This window comes from Pecten maximus, chromosome 5 (assembly GCF_902652985.1).
Source record: "Pecten maximus chromosome 5, xPecMax1.1, whole genome shotgun sequence".
Classification (NCBI taxonomy): Eukaryota; Metazoa; Mollusca; class Bivalvia; order Pectinida; family Pectinidae; genus Pecten; species Pecten maximus.
In genome coordinates, this window is record NC_047019.1 from 43679901 (window position 1) to 43698639 (window position 18739).

The 18739-nt window shown below is 33.6% G+C and overlaps 1 protein-coding gene across 5 annotated transcripts; it reads left to right on the forward strand.

The window, feature by feature from the left end:
• Positions 1-518: 518 nt before the first annotated feature.
• Positions 519-14229, forward strand: LOC117328120 (putative surface protein bspA-like). 5 transcript variants are annotated; one of them, XM_033885499.1, is made up of 5 exons: positions 519-664; positions 1167-1226; positions 3921-4109; positions 6826-6898; positions 11740-14229. In XM_033885499.1, exons 3-5 carry the CDS (start codon positions 3944-3946, stop codon positions 12407-12409), a joined length of 909 nt encoding a protein of 302 aa, XP_033741390.1. In that variant the 5' UTR covers positions 519-664; positions 1167-1226; positions 3921-3943; the 3' UTR covers positions 12410-14229. The 5 variants fall into 5 exon arrangements, with proteins under 5 accessions (XP_033741390.1, XP_033741393.1, XP_033741389.1 ...); XM_033885502.1 differs by lacking the exon at positions 1167-1226 and having other exon boundaries at positions 11740-12044; positions 12111-14228; XM_033885498.1 differs by lacking the exon at positions 1167-1226 and having other exon boundaries at positions 11740-14228.
• The last annotated feature ends 4510 nt before the right edge of the window (positions 14230-18739 follow it).

The following is an 18739-nucleotide window of genomic DNA, read 5'->3' on the forward strand; positions in this document are numbered from 1 at the left end:
TGATATTATTTTTTTCTTATTTGATATTATTTTTTCTTATTCCTTGTTTGTTATTACTGGGACAACCTCTGTTCAGTACAATGTTCACTTTTAATCAGTTTAAGCAGTGTGTGAATTAATGTACTAAAGACGATTAGAGTATGTCCCTTGACTTTACATCGTAATCATTTCCATAGATATATACGTTATATAATTTCCTACCACAAAAATGGTCGACAACATTAGCACCTATACGTACGCAAAACAAATACATGTCGCAATACTATGTCCAAATTAAACTCTAAATCGATTATATTATTTACAACGTAGCGAAGGCACCAGAGGAACAAATAAATACTGTAACAGGAACGACTCCCACCGGCTGTGAAACTTAAACGAAGGGAAGTAACTCTGTTATATCAGAATGACTGAATAAGAAAGACTATGCTTAGATGTTTTTAAATTCCCCGCGTTTTCTCGGTTTTGTAAAATTCCCCGAATTAGTGACGATATATATATAGCTTCCTGGTTGTGTTATCAGTGACTTCCTGTGTTACGTTTTGTCAAAGATCGAAATGTGAAGTGGACGAAATATATTCCTCCTTAGCTGATCACGATCTAAACTGGACAGGTGTGGACGGAGGGTCTTAGCGGCTATTCCGCCGGAAGACGATTCGGCCTACAGGTAAATATTTATCTCCTCTAGACTAATGTAATTGTCCCCTCCGTGTTCTATAGAGGATCGTTATGAGCGGAAACTTGTAAGTTCGCTGTGTGCATTTGTGGACCGACTTTAAACCAGTGACAAGTAAGTGTGTACACATGTTTCATATTTGGCATTAAATAGGCGCTCAAGCTGTCTAATAAATTGCCTTTCGTTTTGCCTACCGTTAACGTTATATGCACCTACACCCAGCAACCATTTTATACTGACAGTATATTCGATTCACTTCAATCCATTTCATTGACATTACCAATATAGCCGTGCATACACAAAACATGTATTAAGCATACAATGTAAACATTTGAGTAATCATCTCTACCTGTAAAATCTACCTGTAAAATCTAGTAGCATGATTGTGTCCTGGTAAGTATCTACAATCTCATATAATGGTCTAAGGGAGACAACTCTATCATGTATTTAGCATTTGTTTAAGTGAAACACGTCAAGTATTGTCTATTTTTAGGAATAGATGGCTAAGAATACCTGCCAGTTTCAATATGAAGCGGATGGACACTTATTCTTAGTAAGGTTTAAACGATCTTCCTATTTGAAAGCTAGTTTAATAAAGTGTGGTTGTTGTGAATGAGAACATCACTGTTTGCCAGATCCATTCTGAGTATATCTGTCTTTGATTTATTATAAAAATATTTCCCATTTTATTTCTTATCATTTTACATGGAGTAGCAGCTAAGCTTTGGACATTCAGTTTTTTGTGAAGACAGTAACTTATTATAAGATTTTTGATAGCCTTTCCCAGGTTAAATTTTATCCCCAAGAAAGGCAAGATATTTAATAGCTTTCTGTTGAAGTTGAATAACTCACTCTTTTGAAATAATGGAACATATATTTATAATTCAGTATTGGAAGAAAAGTGTGAAGGCTCCAAGTTCTATTATTACTGCTAAAGTGGATGACTTACTGTGTACCAAGAATATCTTTAAAAATGTGGTTTTGTATTTTTTCAAATTGAAGTCGAGAGTCCAGATTTCAGAACTATTGAAGAATAAGTTTAATTACAGAATTATGAACTTTTTTTATATGAAGGTATACTTGTTCAGAGGCAAAAATAAGTTTACCATTTTTTTTAAAAATAATTCCATTGTATTTGTATTCATCAGTTATTTTGACAATGTGGTTTCTAAAATAAAACCTTGACTTGTCTGAGAGCGATTTTTTTTTTTTTTTAAGAAAAGATCATTACTTTTGTTTTTCTCATGTTAACATTGATTATCCAGTCAACACAGTATTTTTGTAATTCGTTTAAGCTACATAGTAGACACGTAGATGTTTCTGACATCATAATGAGATCACCAGCAAAGAACATGTGATAAAGTTTGCTGAGTCCAATTTGGTTGGAAATGTATTCTTACAGTTCAAATATTCTCTAAAATCATCAATAGATTAACTGTTCTCTAGAATTAACTTAACTATACACATGTAATGTTAGACTTGAGCGTCATCAATAGGAAGCTCCCACTTATATAATTACCACATATATATATATGGATGTTTGGTTTGGTTTGGTTTGTTTTTGTTTAACGTCCTATTAACAGGATGTATCCCACTTGTAACATGAGATGGTTGTAGTAACGACATGATACTTTCTGTAATCAGATGAGGTCATGATTCTGTGAAAAAAAACATGTTCTGAGAAGATCTGACTCATGTGATAATTTTATTGGATAGTATAAAAATTTACTCACCCACACATATACAGTATAAAAACTTGTTCTAGGTTTTCGGTGGGCACGGAGTCATTACACTTAACTGTCATCTAAAGGTAACTATAAGTATGCATTCTATCTGGCTTAAACATGATTTGTTGGGGGAAAATGAACCGTATCATTTACTGTTTTAATGCATATATGATATAATTTACACAAGTATCATCATAGGTACACATAAAAAACAAAGGCTTTCTGATATATATATGGCACTTTTCAAAATTTCTATCTATTGGTCCAGATTATAATTTTTTTTAGCTCATCTGGTCAGAAGTATCAGTGAACTCATGTCATTGCACTGCATTCATCTGTCTTCCATCCTCTGTCCGGCATCCATTTGTCCGTTGTCTGTCAACTTTTACTTTAAATCACTACTAGTCATACTGTATCAAATGGATTTTGACCCAATTTGGTCAGCGGCATCCTTTGGGGTAGGGGAACAAATTTTGCATAAATTGTGACTGTAGCAAACCCACCTGGGACCAGAGGAGTGGGGCCCAATAGGGGAAATAGAGGTAAGTCCTTTAAATTGCTACTTGTCATAAAGTACTGAATGGATTTGAACCAAATTTGGTCAGAAGCTTCCATAGGAAAGGAAAATAAATTTTTCTTGAACTGTATGCCTGGCTCCAAAGGGTCTGAAAGCTGGGGCTCAATAGGGGAAATATAGCAAATTCTTTAAATCCATGTTCTTCTATAGGAATAAAAGGATTTGTTCTGTTTGGTCTGAAGCATCTTTGGATGGAGGGAAACCAATTTTTAATAAAAGGCTGGTCTGACCCCACTATTATAGGGGATATATAGCAAATTCTTTGAAATCTTTCTCCCTCATTATAAATGTGAGTGTTTTGCCATAACCACTGCAATATCCAGGCGAGTGATACAGGTCCTCTGGGCCTCTTGTGAATGACATTTTGTCTTTGACAGGTAGAAATGGGATGATTAAGGCACATCTTTATCCATTCTTCTGTCAGTTTGTGGGCAATGGTTTATCACTCTATAACTGGGCTTGTTTTGATAGTATCTTGTTATATATGTTCAGAAGTTAAATATCTCAACAACTAGATGACAACTTTATATTTCAGACAATGGGGCCACAGTGGCCGAGTGGTTATGGTGTCAGGACATTTTATCACTAGCCCAATACCTCTGGGTTGCGAGTTTGAAACCTACATTAGGCAGTTGCCTGTTATTGACTGTATGGTGGTTTTTCTCCAGGTTCTCCGGCTTTCCTCCACCTCTAAAACTTGGCACATCCTTAAATGACCCTAACAGTTAATAGGACCTCAAACAAAATAAACCGAACTAAAATGTTTCAGACATCTAGCTGACCCTGTGATGAGGGTTTCTTTAAATAGAATTTGATTTCTGACCTCATCTTGCACAGAATTCCATAAAACATAGTAGAGTTATGCAGAAACAATCCAAAAGTCACACAAAAAGAATGTTTTGTTTTAATTTTTTATCTAATTTTCTTTTCTATTTTTTGACAGTTTAAACATTCAATCCAGTAACCATGGAAGATCTTAATACCACTACACTTACTACAACAGAGGCCACTACAACTGATAACATCAACACCACAACATCATTGACCACCTCATCATCAACAGACTTCATCAATATAACCACTATCCTTACCACTGATGGAACCACACCAGATTCACCAAGTGCTGTAGGAGGTTTGTACTTAAACATAATGTAGTTACGTTGATTTTAGCTGAGATAGCACAAAAAAAAATGTAAACTTTGTTTATTTTACAACAAGCTTTTCTTAAACAATTCAAGTTACATCAACTTATAGAAATCAATTTTGGCTTGTATGGAAGGGTGTGAAAGATGGGAGGAATATTGAAGGTCACAGGAGTCAAATACATATAGTATACATACTATGAATTTGTATTACATATGGGGAACTCTCTCACACCTTATTTAACATAATTTGTTACTGCAGAGCGAACTTTGTGAACTAATGGTTATAAGATGATGCAGTCATCATTTGTTTTCATATCAGATTAAAAACTTCCTCTCCATCCCACCTCATCAAATCATGATATAGGCGTGTATATATGTGAATTGAAAATTTGAACTTTTACACCCTGAAAATATGTAATTCTAACCTGTCTTTTCCTACCACAGAAACAAGATTTTGGGACATTTGATTAATCCATATGTATGTCAGTTTTCAATGTACTAATCAGCCGAAAGGCCACAAGGCTGTTATAACAGACATAAAGCCCATTAAAATTTTTATTATCCACACTTCTGTATTACCCAAAGGTTGTAACATCACAGGTTACCTATAACAACTGTATAAACTGTCAGCAATACATTTACATGTACCAACATTCCCTGGTATATGACAATAGATAAGGGAAAACTTTATTCCTTCGAGGTGTGATGAGATCTTGACCCTCAATGGAAGATCTTTATTTTATCAAGCAGCATGTTTGACATAATTACAAATTTTTCCACATTTGTGGATAATTCATCTTGGCCCGAGGAAGATGAAGGATTTAATAATTACAAATCTGGCCTTTTTATGACCTTTATCAATCCTGATAAATAATAAGACAAATGCTGAGCCATGGATTGTCACACCAGAGACCTTGGTTTGACTCCTGTCAGCTTTCAGTAGGAATGTGCCTTTCTATTGGGTTTATTTGGAGCTCACACTTGCTCTTTTTTCAGATTGGATTATATGCTCAGTGTTGATGATGTACAATCAAACTTGTTTATAGCGACCGCCCAAGGGGAGGCAGACAAATGGTGTATTAAAGTTTTATCTCATCTGGTTGATACACTATATTGCTGTTTTGGTCATTTTGTTAAGATATACAAAATACCAGGCACCAGTCATTAGATCTAGGTTGGAGAAGAAATGCTATTCACTATGTCAGTTTGAGGAGCATTCTACCATGAGGTGTAGAATTTAGGACTAAACTGATCATGATTATAAGTCAGTTTTAACTCCCTGATTTAACATTGAAGGGTACAATTTCAATTTCCTTGTAACTATATACAAAGGGATATGATGAACAGGAAAAAAAGGTTACTGGCAGTTCAAACTTTGTTAGTTTAATTTTTGAATAATAATACCAATTTAATATTAAAAGATATTTAGTTATATTTTAAACTTTGTGTGATACAAGTTTGACCTTTGACATAATCATCACCACTGTTTTGTGATGTGATTTTTGTTTGACCTTTGACTTGATCATCATCATGTTTTTGATGTGATTTTTGCTTGCCCTTTGACATGATTGGCACCACTGTTTTGTGATGTGATATTGTTTTACCTTTGGCTTGATTGTCATCACTATTTTTGATGTGATTTCTGTTTGACCTTTGATTTGATATTTACTGCTATTTTGATGTGATAGTTGTTTGATCTTTAATTGATCATCACCACTGTTTTTCATCTTATTTGCTTGACATCTGACTTCATCTTCACCACTGTTTTTGATGTGATTTTTGTTTGACTTTTAATTGACTTGATGTTAACTGCCAGTTTTGATGTTTTATATATGTTTCACCTTTGACTTGATCGTTACTGTTTTTGATCTTATTTTGTTTGACCTTTGACTTGGTGATCATCACTGTTTTGATGTTGTATTTCGTTGGCAATTGACTAGATGTTCACTGCTAGTTTTAGTGTGATATTTGTTTGTCCTTTGAAGGAATGATTGGCTTTTGATGAAACTTTCTTGGTAGACTTATTACCTCACCCATCGCTCAAGTTTGATTATCGGCATAGTCCCTTTAATGCATATTTAATGAGGCTGCTGTGATCTGATTTGCTGATTGCTTTCCGCACGATATCTTTTGAAGGAATGATTGGATTTTGATGAAATGTGCTTTGTAGACATGTTACTAATTATGTTGATTATTCTCACAGGAACTTGATGACTGAACACAAATACATGTAACGATTCTAAATACTATGTCATGTGTTTCATGCTTTTATGCATGTTACCCTACTTTAATTGCATGTAATACAATATTTGTATGGGCGGGAATCTTGACGACAATGTCCTTGTTGATCTGATCTTATTTAACCGTTGAACGTCATCACTGTCCTTGATGTGATTTTTGTTTGACCTTTGACTTAATGTTCACTGCCAGTTTTGATGTTATATTTGTTTGACCTTTGACTTGATCGTCACTGTTTTCTTATGAAATATTGGTTTGGCATCAGATTTGATCATCATCACTGCCTTTGATGTGATATTTGTTTGGCCTTTGACTTTATGTTCACCGCTATTTTGATGTGATTTTTGTTTGACATTAGACTTGATCATCATCGCTGTTTTTGATGTTAATTTTGTTTGACCTTCGATTTAATCGTCACTGTTATTTTTGGTGTGTTGATATGTATTTGACCTTTGAATTTTTCAGCTATCGCTGGCGGAGTGGTTGGGGGCATTATATTTTTGGTGATCATTGCTGCAGTTGTGTTTTTCATTCTTCGGTAAGTTGAAGAAATCATTTTAATGAACAATTTCAAAAGTCAGTTTTGACATTTTCTATTCAATTCTATTGCTAATGATATCACTTCAAGGCCTCACTAATCCTATGTGGAAGTACCCAGACAAATATTCTTAATAATCATAAGTATGGGCAAACTGGAGTCCATAATGAATAAAACATGAGTTGTTGGAATAGTTTGTGTACTTAAAGAGAACCAGTAACTCCTCTTGTTTCATGGAACGGGTGATAAACATCTATGAGAACTTAACTCCTTATCCTACGTTTAGTCCCATGGAATGTACGTGTTTCATTCGGTTTCATTCGGTTGGATCACTTTGTTTCAGGCTTCATTTCATAACACACATGCATTACCCCATGAGTGTCGCATGGCAGTATTACATTCCTTCTGCAAAGGTGAAGGTCACTGTTCACATCAAAGCACAGACACATACCTAGTTGTCTCTGGCTTAATATATTCCTAGTGCAGATTACAATACTGATATTTACTTCTGTTTCAGTATTGTGTTCTTTTACCTGTGTTGTTCTCGCTATTCTTCGTCAAATGTCAAGGTCATATTTCAAACATGATTGTGTTAAATCTAAACCAACAGTCCAACACTTCTCTCAACTGATAACCAAGTAAAATATCCGGGTCTTGTGAGATCTAAGAATACATCAGACTGGATTTGCGATGTCCAAGTCGACATTGATAGTTTAAATACATGTATGTCCTCCTAGTAATTTGAGAATCCTTAGAATCGACAGGAAAGGATTCCATTTTCATTAGAATTAATTATAAAATATCTGTGTTAGAGCTAGGGACAGAGCTTATCTTGTGTATAAACTGTTTGTGTTATAACTAGGGACAGAGCTAACCTTTGTGTATAAACTGTTTTTGTTAGAACTAGAGACAGAGCTAACCTTTGTGTATAAATTATTTGTGTTATAACTAGGGACAGAACTAACCTTTGTGTATAAACTATTTGTGTAAGAGTTAACCTTTGTGTATAAACTATTTGTGTAAGAGTTAACCTTTGTGTATAAACTATTTGTGTAAGAGCTAACCTTTGTGTATCAATCATTTGTGTAAGAGTTAACCTTTGTGTATAAACTATTTGTGTAAGAGTTAACCTTTGTGTATAAACTATTTGTGTTAGAACTAGAGACAGAGCTAATCTTTGTGTATAAATTATTTGTGTTAGAACTAGGGACAGAACTAAAAAGACACTGTCATTCATTATGGGTAGTCTGAAACTATAAATACTTGTGTGTACATTATGTCAGAACATTAATTTAACCAGGTTATGCTCGTAAATATGTACAGTTGTAAATGTATATTTTTCTAATGATACATTTAAATATATGACCCATATAAACTTAAATGAGTATGTTTATTTAAGAAATAATTAACGATGATTCGTGTATTATTGCAGGATATACAACGAGGACGAGGATGTTTTGCAATTAAATTAATAACGAAGGCCGCAGGCCTGAGTTATTAATTAAAATTGCAAAATATCCGAGTCCGAATTGTATATCCTGCAACAATACATGAGTCAAAGTTGATTATTTCTATTCTACCATGTACTGTTTCAGTTCTGAGATCGACCTCTTTCTAATAGAAAAACAGCAAAGAAACCCCGGGGAAACCTTATTTCTTGAGTATTGCATTATTTGTTGATGAAATATACAGGCAATACAGTACTACGATCAAGAGTATCTATCATATGGCATTAATTTTGAAAATTTGAAAAAAAAAAAGGATAAAAAAAAGAAAAGAAAAAGAAAAAAAAGGAGGGCCTCCGTAGGATTCGAACTCGTGTCGTGATAAAAATATATTGAAAGACTATCCCATTAGCCCACTCGGCTATAGTAACCTTTTATGAAACGGGTGAATATTAGATATTTAAAATTGTGACAGCCGTGACTCGCGACCGTGTATTATTGGCACGAGCGTGGGTTATTGGAAAATGATACATGGTTTTAAACCAATCAAAACCGGCGTTACATAGCAAACATGGTAGAATTTATAATTACTTGCCTGAACTGAGTACATATATGTAGAGAATGTCTTAAAAGAAACACATAATTCATTAAATACTGTAAACTTTCAATATTTTGAATAATCAATAACATAATAGAGATACATTATCTAAACTTCCTTTACAGTCATGATATATATGTACAGTAATAAATATTCTAATTGAAATAATTTTCAATTCCTTAATAGAATGAAATACAATTTACTTACATCTTAATAAAATATGAAATAATAAGCAATTAACTTTCATAGAAACCTGATTATAGCATAAATTGTATAACTGTCTTTAATGGATCTTAATAAATATAAATTTAACATGTAGGCATTATTACTATTTTTAGAGCATTATTATAAATTATATTAACAGCATCAAAGTATTAATACATGTGAATATGATATAGTCTGATTATAGAACTGGGGTATAGGCATGGTGTCTTATAGGACTCCAGGTAGACTCAGAGTCTACTTGGAGTGCACTCCAAGTTTACCTGGAGTCCAAACGGAGTGCACTCCAAGTCCAAATGGAGTGCACTCGGAGTGCACTTGGGTGTAACCTTTAATCTACCCTCAACTGTATCTGTGTTAGAACCAGGGACAGAGCTTATCTTTGTGTATAAACTATCTGTGTTAGAACTAGAGACAGAGCTTACCTTTGTGTATAAATTATTTGTTAGAACTAGGGACAGAGCTAATCTTTGTGTATAAATTATTTGTGTTAGAACTAGGGACAGAGCTAACCTTTGTGTATAAATTATTTGTTAGAACTAGGGACAGAGCTAATCTTTGTGTATAAACTATTTGTGTTAGAACTAGAGACAGAGCTAACCTTTGTGTATAAATTATTTGTTAGAACTAGGGACAGAGCTAACCTTTGTGTATAAATTATTTGTTAGAACTAGGGACAGAGCTAACCTTTGTGTATAAATTATTTGTTAGAACTAGGGACAGAGCTAATCTTTGTGTATAAATTATTTGTGTAAGAGTTAACCTTTGTGTATAAACTGTTTTTGTTAGAACTAGAGACAGAGCTAACCTTTGTGTATAAACTATTTGTGTAAGAGTTAACCTTTGTGTATCAATCATTTGTGTTATAACTAGAGACAGAGCTAATCTTAGTGTATAAACTATTTGTGTAAGAGTTAACCTTTGTGTATAAACTGTTTTTGTTAGAACTAGGGACAGAGCTAATCTTTGTGTATAAACTATTTGTAAGAACTAGGGACAGAGCTAACCTTTGTGTATAAACTGTTTTTGTTAGAACTAGGGACAGAGCTAATCTTTGTGTATAAACTATTTGTGTAAGAGTTAACCTTTGTGTATAAACTGTTTTTGTTAGAACTAGGGACAGAGCTAATCTTTGTGTATAAACTATTTGTAAGAACTAGGGACAGAGCTAACCTTTGTGTATAAATTATTTGTTAGAACTAGGGACAGAGCTTATCTTTGTGTATAAACTGTTTTTGTTAGAACTAGGGACAGAGCTAATCTTTGTGTATAAACTATTTGTTAGAACTAGGGACAGAGCTAATCTTTGTGTATAAACTATTTGTGTTATAACTAGAGACAGAGCTAATCTTAGTGTATAAACTATTTGTGTAAGAGTTAACCTTTGTGTATAAACTGTTTGTGTTAGAACTAGGGACAGAGCTAATCTTTGCGTATAAACTATTTGTGTTATAACTAGGGACAGAGCTAATCTTTGTGTATAAACTATTTGTGTAAAAGTTAACCTTTGTGTATCAATCATTTGTGTTAGAACTAGGGACAGAGCTAATCTTTGTGTATAAATTATTTGTTAGAACTAGGGACAGAGCTAATCTTTGTGTATAAACTATTTGTGTTAGAACTAGGGAGAGAGTAACCTTTGTGTATAAATTATTTGTTAGAACTAGGGACAGAGCTAATCTTTGTGTATAAACTATTTGTGTTAGAACTAGGGAGAGAGCTTATCTTTGTGTATAAACTATTTGTGTTAGAACTAGGGAGAGAGTAACCTTTGTGTATAAACTATTTGTGTTAGAACTAGGGAGAGAGTAACCTTTGTGTATAAACTATTTGTGTTAGAACTAGGGACAGAGCTTATCTTTGTGTATAAATTATTTGTGTTAGAACTAGGGACAGAGCTAATCTTTGTGTATAAACTATTTGTGTTAGAACTAGGGAGAGAGCTAACCTTTGTGTATAAATTATTTGTGTTATAACTAGGGACAGAACTAACCTTTGTGTATAAATTATTTGTTAGAACTAGGGACAGAGCTAATCTTTGTGTATAAATTTTTCGTGTTAGAACTAGGGACAGAGCTAACCTTTGTGTATAAACCATTTGTGTAAGAGTTAACCTTTGTGTATAAACTATTTGTGTTAGAACTAGGGACAGAGCTTATCTTTGTGTATAAACTATTTGTGTTGTGCTAGGACAGAGCTTATCTTTGTGTATAAACTATTTGTGTTGTGCTAGGACAGAGCTGACTTTTATTATTAAGTTACAATCATATCAACTCAAATGTGAACTAGAGCCAAAAATATCATTCATGTCTCTTGGGATGAGAGCTAAGGAAAAATAACGTTTTCTTTTACTAATCTAAACCACGGATGTTTCTTTTTCTGTCTATATATATTTGATAAGAACATTAGAACAATATATGAAAATGCAATAATAACTTTCCGGTGACATGTCCTGCTAGCGTTAGGAATGAAATAACATTAAAAGTAGCAAATTCATGAAGACTAAATAAAGTTTATTGAATTTTCATAACACAATTCCTGATGATGTGAAATGGACGTTTTGTTTTCATTTGTAGACGTAGACGCCGTAAAAGGAAAAGGCGAAAAGAAAAATTGGACAGTTTGCAATCACCACCCTCAGTAAATGAGTTAGAAAATGCTGAAAAAAGTAAACATAAAAAGAACTGGTCAATGAAAGATAAACCGAATAAAGTGTCATCACCCGAGCCACATTATGTTAATGAAGAAATAGGAACTTTAAAGACTGAAAAGGGGAAGTCTGGGGACCCCCTTTATCTACAGCCAGCACCTCCAAAGCGTGATTTATATAGCGGAGTTGACGGTACTGAGTACTATATGGGAGAGCCCACTAAATCGACAGGTGAGAAACCCACAGAGGTGTATAGTGACCCAAACATTCCTGGGCAGACAAACAAGGAATCGACAGGTGAGGAACCCACAGAGGTGTATAGTGACCCAAACATTCCTGGGCAGACAAACAAGGAATCGACAGGTGAGGAACCCACAGAGGTGTATAGTGACCCAGACATTCCTGGGCAGACAAACAAGGACACGCCGAAACCTGTATATACTAACTCTGATGCAGAGAAAAGTGTAAAAAATGAACCCAGAGACTACGAAAATGTTCCCCCTAAAAGAACACCACCGCCGAAAGCTAACGCACCTAAGGAAGAACCTTGTGAAGTGATGGATGATGAGGAACAAACTGTTTATGAAAATGCCTGAAGGAATCGTGATATAATAGAGTATATGCTTAGTTAATGACCGGACTTGTGATTTCATCACTATGTCACTGATTAATTTCTGGTTGATGCAGATTTTAACGGTAAAATAGCCTTTCTGCCAAATAAATGTGCAGTTGTACGTGTAAGTATAAGTCGAATGTCCCTGTTAAACATGACAATTCTAACTATTTTTTCTTTCTCATTTTTAAGTTACGTTGAGCAGGTTATTACAAAAAAGGCATGTTACATGTGATTGGTGACAAGTTAATGTTTTAAAACCCATTTATTGTTTGATGTATCGTAATTTTATGCGCATGAACGAATATTTTCAATGTGATTTTTCAGTGACCTTTTCAAAACGTGTGATACCATTACATGCAAAATAATAAATCTATGTTTCTTTTACTAGACTAATATAATTTTAAGATAAAATAATTGATGTAACAACAACAAGAACACTGGCATATTAACAAACCGTCATTCTAACTCAAAGTCGATAAAACAACAGCATAATACGAAACAGTAGAGATTTTCATGGATAGCATTGGAGACGTACAAGGATAAAAAAAAAACAGGAAAAGGAAAAAGGGAAAAAATGACAATTTTGAAATGTTGCAATTATCAAGTTTAACAGACAGCTAACAATATAAGGAATGATCGAGGTAAGCGGCTGATGTTCCCTTTGATTGTCCTTGATTTCAAGTTATATAATGTTAATTTTGATCGGCATGGTAAACAAAGTTTCTGTTAATTAAATATAACACATTGCCAATATGCATATTGTTTTTTGACAGTTGAAGTTTGCAATGGCTATATCTCGAGAGACGTACAGGAAGGATATTACTCGCTTCACATGTAGGTTCCCCTTCGTCCTTTCAACACAATAGCTCGCATTTTGCCATCATGAAATTTGTCGGTGGAAGTTTGTTATCGCTATTTCTCAAAAAGTTCTTCCGTCCTCATATAGCCCTGGCTGTTGTTAGGATGTCAACCCTTAAACACATAAAAAAGTTCCAACGTCCTCATATAGCCCTGGCTGTTGTTAGGATGTTAACCCTTAAACACATAAAACAGTTCTTCCGTCCTCATATAGCCCTGGCTGTTATTAGGACGTTACCCCTTAAAACATCAAACAGGTTTTCTTACGTCTATCTTGGATTTCATAGGAAGACTTTCCTTGTTATCAAATGATTAGGAGGGAAATGGGAAAGAATGGAAAAGTGGAGAAAAGATCTAAGATCAGTCGGTGGTGGGCGCCAAGATCCCTTGTCTACTGAATGTAATTACAGTTTAGTTTTATTTATTCAACTACTTTCAATAGCTTCAAATGTTACATATATCAATATATATATATCGTTCTAGTAATATCCGCTGCGAAGTCCATCGACGTAAACATTTATACAATGTACATGACTTTGGTGAATTCAAACATGTTCAATGCCATCGCTATGCCATTCCTGCCTCATTTAAGACACCTTCACCTGGTCTATATATAAATCTTTATTTTATTGATTTTTTGCCCTATTTTTAGTTCACATATTGGTTGCTTGCTCATTTTGTTGGACGACCTGTCCTTGTTTATATGATACAGGTTGAATTACGTTATTTACACCAAGTCAAAGTTGTATATATTTGTTATCTGAAAGAAACGGTTATCCCTTACATGACAAACTCTTTAATAATTGGCATATGACAAGTCTACGTCTTATTAACTCTTTCTTTTATTAATGATTTTATGATGATCCGTACTTCTGTTGATAGTTTAATGATAAACCATTCTTCTATTGATAATTTAAGTATTGTCCTTTCTTCTATTGATGTTTTAAGTATTGTCCTTTCTTCTGTTGATGATTTAAGTATTGTCCTTTCTTCTATTGATGTTTTAAGTATTGTCCTTTCTTCTGTTGATGATTTAAGTATTGTCCTTTCTTCTATTGATGATTTAAGTATTGTTCTTTCTTCTATTGATGATTGAAGTATTGTTCTTTCTTCTATTGATGATTGAAGTATTGTTCTTTCTTCTGTTGATGTTTTAAGTATAGTCCTTTCTTCTATTGATGATTTAAGCATAGTGCTTTCTTCTGTTGATAATTTAAGTATTGTCATTTCTTCTGTTGATAATTTAAGTATGGTCCTTTCTTCTGTTGATAATTTAAGTATTGTCCTTTTTTCTGTTGATAATCTAATGATCGTCCTTTTCTTCTGTTGATAATCTAATAATCGTCCTTTTCTACTGTTGATGATTTAGTGATCGTCATTTTCTTCTGTTGATAACTAATGATCGTCCTTTTCTACTGTTGATGATTTAGTGATCGTCCTTTTCTACTGTTGATGATTTAGTGATCGTCCTTTTCTACTGTTGATGATTTAGTGATCGTCATTTTCTTCTGTTGATAACTAATGATCGTCCTTTTCTACTGTTGATGATTTAGTGATCGTCCTTTTCTACTGTTGATAATCTAATGATCGTCCTTTTCTTCTGTTGATAATCTAATAATCGTCCTTTTCTACTGTTGATAATCTAATGATCGTCCTTTTCTACTGTTGATAATCTAATGATCGTCCTTTTCTACTGTTGTTAATCTAATGATCGTCCTTTTCTACTGTTGATGATTTAGTGATCGTCCTTTTCTGCTGTTGATGATTAAGTGATCGTCCTTTTCTACTGTTGATAATCTAATGATCGTCCTTTTCTACTGTTGATGATTTAATGATTGTCAAAGTTACATAATTAAATTCGTACTTATATCTCTGAAAACTTTATACCTGTTTATTTTGACACGGTTCAATGTTAAAGTGTTAATCCAGCCAGTTTCAGTAAGTGTATATTTTCCCTATTTATCTCTCGAATGGGAATGTATTAAGAGAGCAGCTTCTTTATATTATGATCAAATATTGTGTTCATGTTAACATTTTTTCTGATTTTGTGAAGATGAAAAGAACGGTGTTTTGTTTAATGAATGCGTCATTCTTATCTCTTTATTTTTTATCCTGAGAGTCCAGTAATATTCGGGAAAATCGTCTTAATATAATGCATATATTCCTGTTAATATAATGCATGTATTCCTGTTAATATAATGCATATATTCCTGCTAATATATTGTATGCATTCCTCTTAATATAATGCATGTATTCCTGTTAATATAATGCATGTATTCCTGTTAATATAATGCATATATTCCTGTTAATATAATGCATATATTCCTGCTAATATATTGTATGCATTCCTGTTAATATAATGCATATATTCCTGCTAATATATTGTATGCATTCCTGTTAATATAATGCATATATTCCTGCTAATATATTGTATGCATTCCAATCAATATAATGAATACATTCCTGTTAAAATGATGCAGATATTCCTGTTAATATAATGCAGATATTCCTGTTAATATAATTATTGTATGCATTCCTGTTAATTGATTTACTTAATTATGTTCTTGTCTAAGAATGACCGAAACGTAACATCTGGAGAAGATCCGAGATGATTGGTTCGATTTGCCCTATCCGTGGCCATCTATTTCTCGGGAAGCTTAAAAACGTATCGGCCCGTGCTGTCGTGGTTGTGTCCATGGGTAAGCCACTTAAACCTATTTGCTCTGGACGACATAAGACCAAGCTTCCGTATTATTAGGTCACCTGAGACGAAGTCTCAAGTGACCTGTTTTAATCGCGTTCTGTCAGTCGTCGTCCGTCGTGCGTCCGTAAACAATGTACATTTCGACTTCTCCTCAAAAACTGCTGAACCAAAATTCGTTGAAATTTGGCAGAAAGTTTCTAGGCATAAAGGTCAAATACAATGGTGAATTATATGATCCCCAACCCCAGGGGCTGAGGGGAGGGACCAAAAAGGGTCAAATTGACCAAAGCTTTTAAAATCTTCTTTACTCCCAGATATGGTGGAATCAAACACCCTTCATAGATGGAAGGGTCTTATGGTGCTGTACCAAAACTATAAATTTAATGACCCTGGTGTCTCACATTTGCCCCTGGGAAGGGGGTAAACTATAAAGTTTATATGATCACTTTTTTGACTATCATTTGTTTGATTTCTATTCGAATTTATTCAAACTTTGTTAACATTATCAGCATGACAGCTTAATATTATGCACATGTTTGCCCTGACTGACCCCTTGGACTAATTAGTAGGACCAAAAAGTGTCAATTACATTAATTGAAATATTTCAAAACTCGGGTGACCGTCAAGGCCCATGGGTCTCTTGTGTTCAGTGTGGTAGCCACCAGCTACTACAACGAGACTTCACCTCAAAATGACCTTGGCTGATCATAGGGCGATAAAACTCAACAAACAAATGATTAAACAATTTTCTTCTGTAGACGTTCTCTTATAGACTATCGCAAAGTGGAAAATGTTCATGGTCATAATATTAGGCGATTTGGCCATAAAACTGAAAGTTAAATTTTAGCGGGTTAAACTTTGTCAATTTCTCTTAAACGCGGGGTTTTAATTTGGCGATTAGCATATATTACCAACATATCAATAATTATATGCTTTACAGATACCATACGATTTGCTAATTAACGTAGTGCTCTTATGAGTACATGAGCGCATAACAATGTGTTAACATTAGTTTAATTGTAGATGGCTTTGTTTTCACACAAATGAATCATAATTCTAACTTGCCGTCAAGGGATCCGGCAAAACTCAGATGAGTCTTTATGCATATAGAGAATACAGGTAAACCGTGGACTTACTACTTCAGGAACGGTATTGAATTCTTTACACATGACTGATTGAATAGGTAGATATAACTAAAATTAAATAAAATCCTCCTAGATTACTTTTCCTCTTGAGAATTCTACCTTGCCAGACAACAACCAAAATACGCACCACTCAATATTTTCGGGAGTATCGAAGCAACAGAGGAGTTATCAAATGTGAAGATGAAATTGTCGAGTTATTTTAATTGGCGGTGTTAAAATCTGGCGGGTTAAATTTTGGCGATCTAGATACTGACCTGCAAAATTAAAGCCCCGCTAAAATTTCCCGTTTTACGGTAATAATTCTTTGATGGACCTTGTTATCCTAGTTGGATAAGAGAGCTTTATGGTATAATATTAATGTTGTATCGATTATTCGTCAGTTACTCTACTACTTATTTCATATTTAAAGGTGCTATTTACTTGTGTGTTTTAATATTTTACTTTTAAAATGATTCTGGTAGACAGAAAATGTCGTTAATGGCATTAGAAATAATTCTAGAAGATAAAAACTGTTATTAATGATAATAACAAAATATTCTTATAGATTAAAAAATGTTATTAATGACTATAAAAATAAGTCTGAAGTATTTAAACGGGGTACTTATATGGATGGATAACTAACACTTTAAATCTAAAATACAGAGCGAAAGTTTAGGATTAATTACCAGAATTTTATTTTGGGTAAAAACCTATTAGCAACATTGGTAATACGTTTGTTAGTAATTGAATGCATCCCGGATAAATTATGTTATAATTAGCTTTAGAACTTCAGCGAGCCAGAGTACATTGATCAAATTTCTGTACAGCAGTATTTCTAGTTCATGGTAGAACAGGGTTTGTTTGTTTTTTTAATTTTATTATTATTATTATCAATAGTCGTTATACAAAATATATTTTATCATGTTTTTTCATATATCACTCATGTTTTATGCAGCCTGTCATAATTTTAAGTGGCCCATTGTATGTATTAACACATTGATAACTTTAATATATTTTTATTTGAAGTCATTGGTGACTTCTCACGACTATCATTTAATAGTGTGTGACCTAACAGTTATGTACGATGCTTACATGTATATGTGATCGTATTTTATCTAGATATGTAATTCCATAACACAATGTTTGATTATTTCATGGTTAAATTATGCTCTCAAATGTTACCTCAATGCTTTTTCCATGTACCTCTTGCTTTGCTACAAATGAAAATGTATTCTGTAGTACGAGGAAGATGTGAGTCCGTCAAATCAGAACATGTTGGTAAAATAGAATTGTGACATTCAACGTGTAAAGTTATGTTGTTGTTTTATGGAGGTGTATATGCCTGCCATATTGCAATCACCTAGGGGCGTGACGTCACAACCTCCCACATTCATTACCATTTTATTTCGTTTTATTTTGCACTTTATTTTGATTCATTAATGATAAAGTTGAACTATAAATGCATTTATGCAAAACATCAAGACTAAGATTATATGGATATTGTACCAAAAATGTTGGGGATTTTTTCTTCTAAATTCTGCCGGGCGGAAGTACGGATTTAAAAGAAAAAGATGTATTCTTGGTATTTCGTTATTAGCAGTTTAAATGATTAACGTCCTCGACC

Coding starts and splice junctions, on each gene's coding strand:
- LOC117328120 (XM_033885499.1), top strand. CDS start 3,944: ATGGAAGATCTTAATACCACTACACTTACTACAACAGAGGCCACTACA. Junction 4,110..6,825: donor TTCACCAAGTGCTGTAGGAG/GTTTGTACTTAA, acceptor TGAATTTTTCAG/CTATCGCTGGCGGAGTGGTT. Junction 6,899..11,739: donor GTTGTGTTTTTCATTCTTCG/GTAAGTTGAAGA, acceptor TTTCATTTGTAG/ACGTAGACGCCGTAAAAGGA.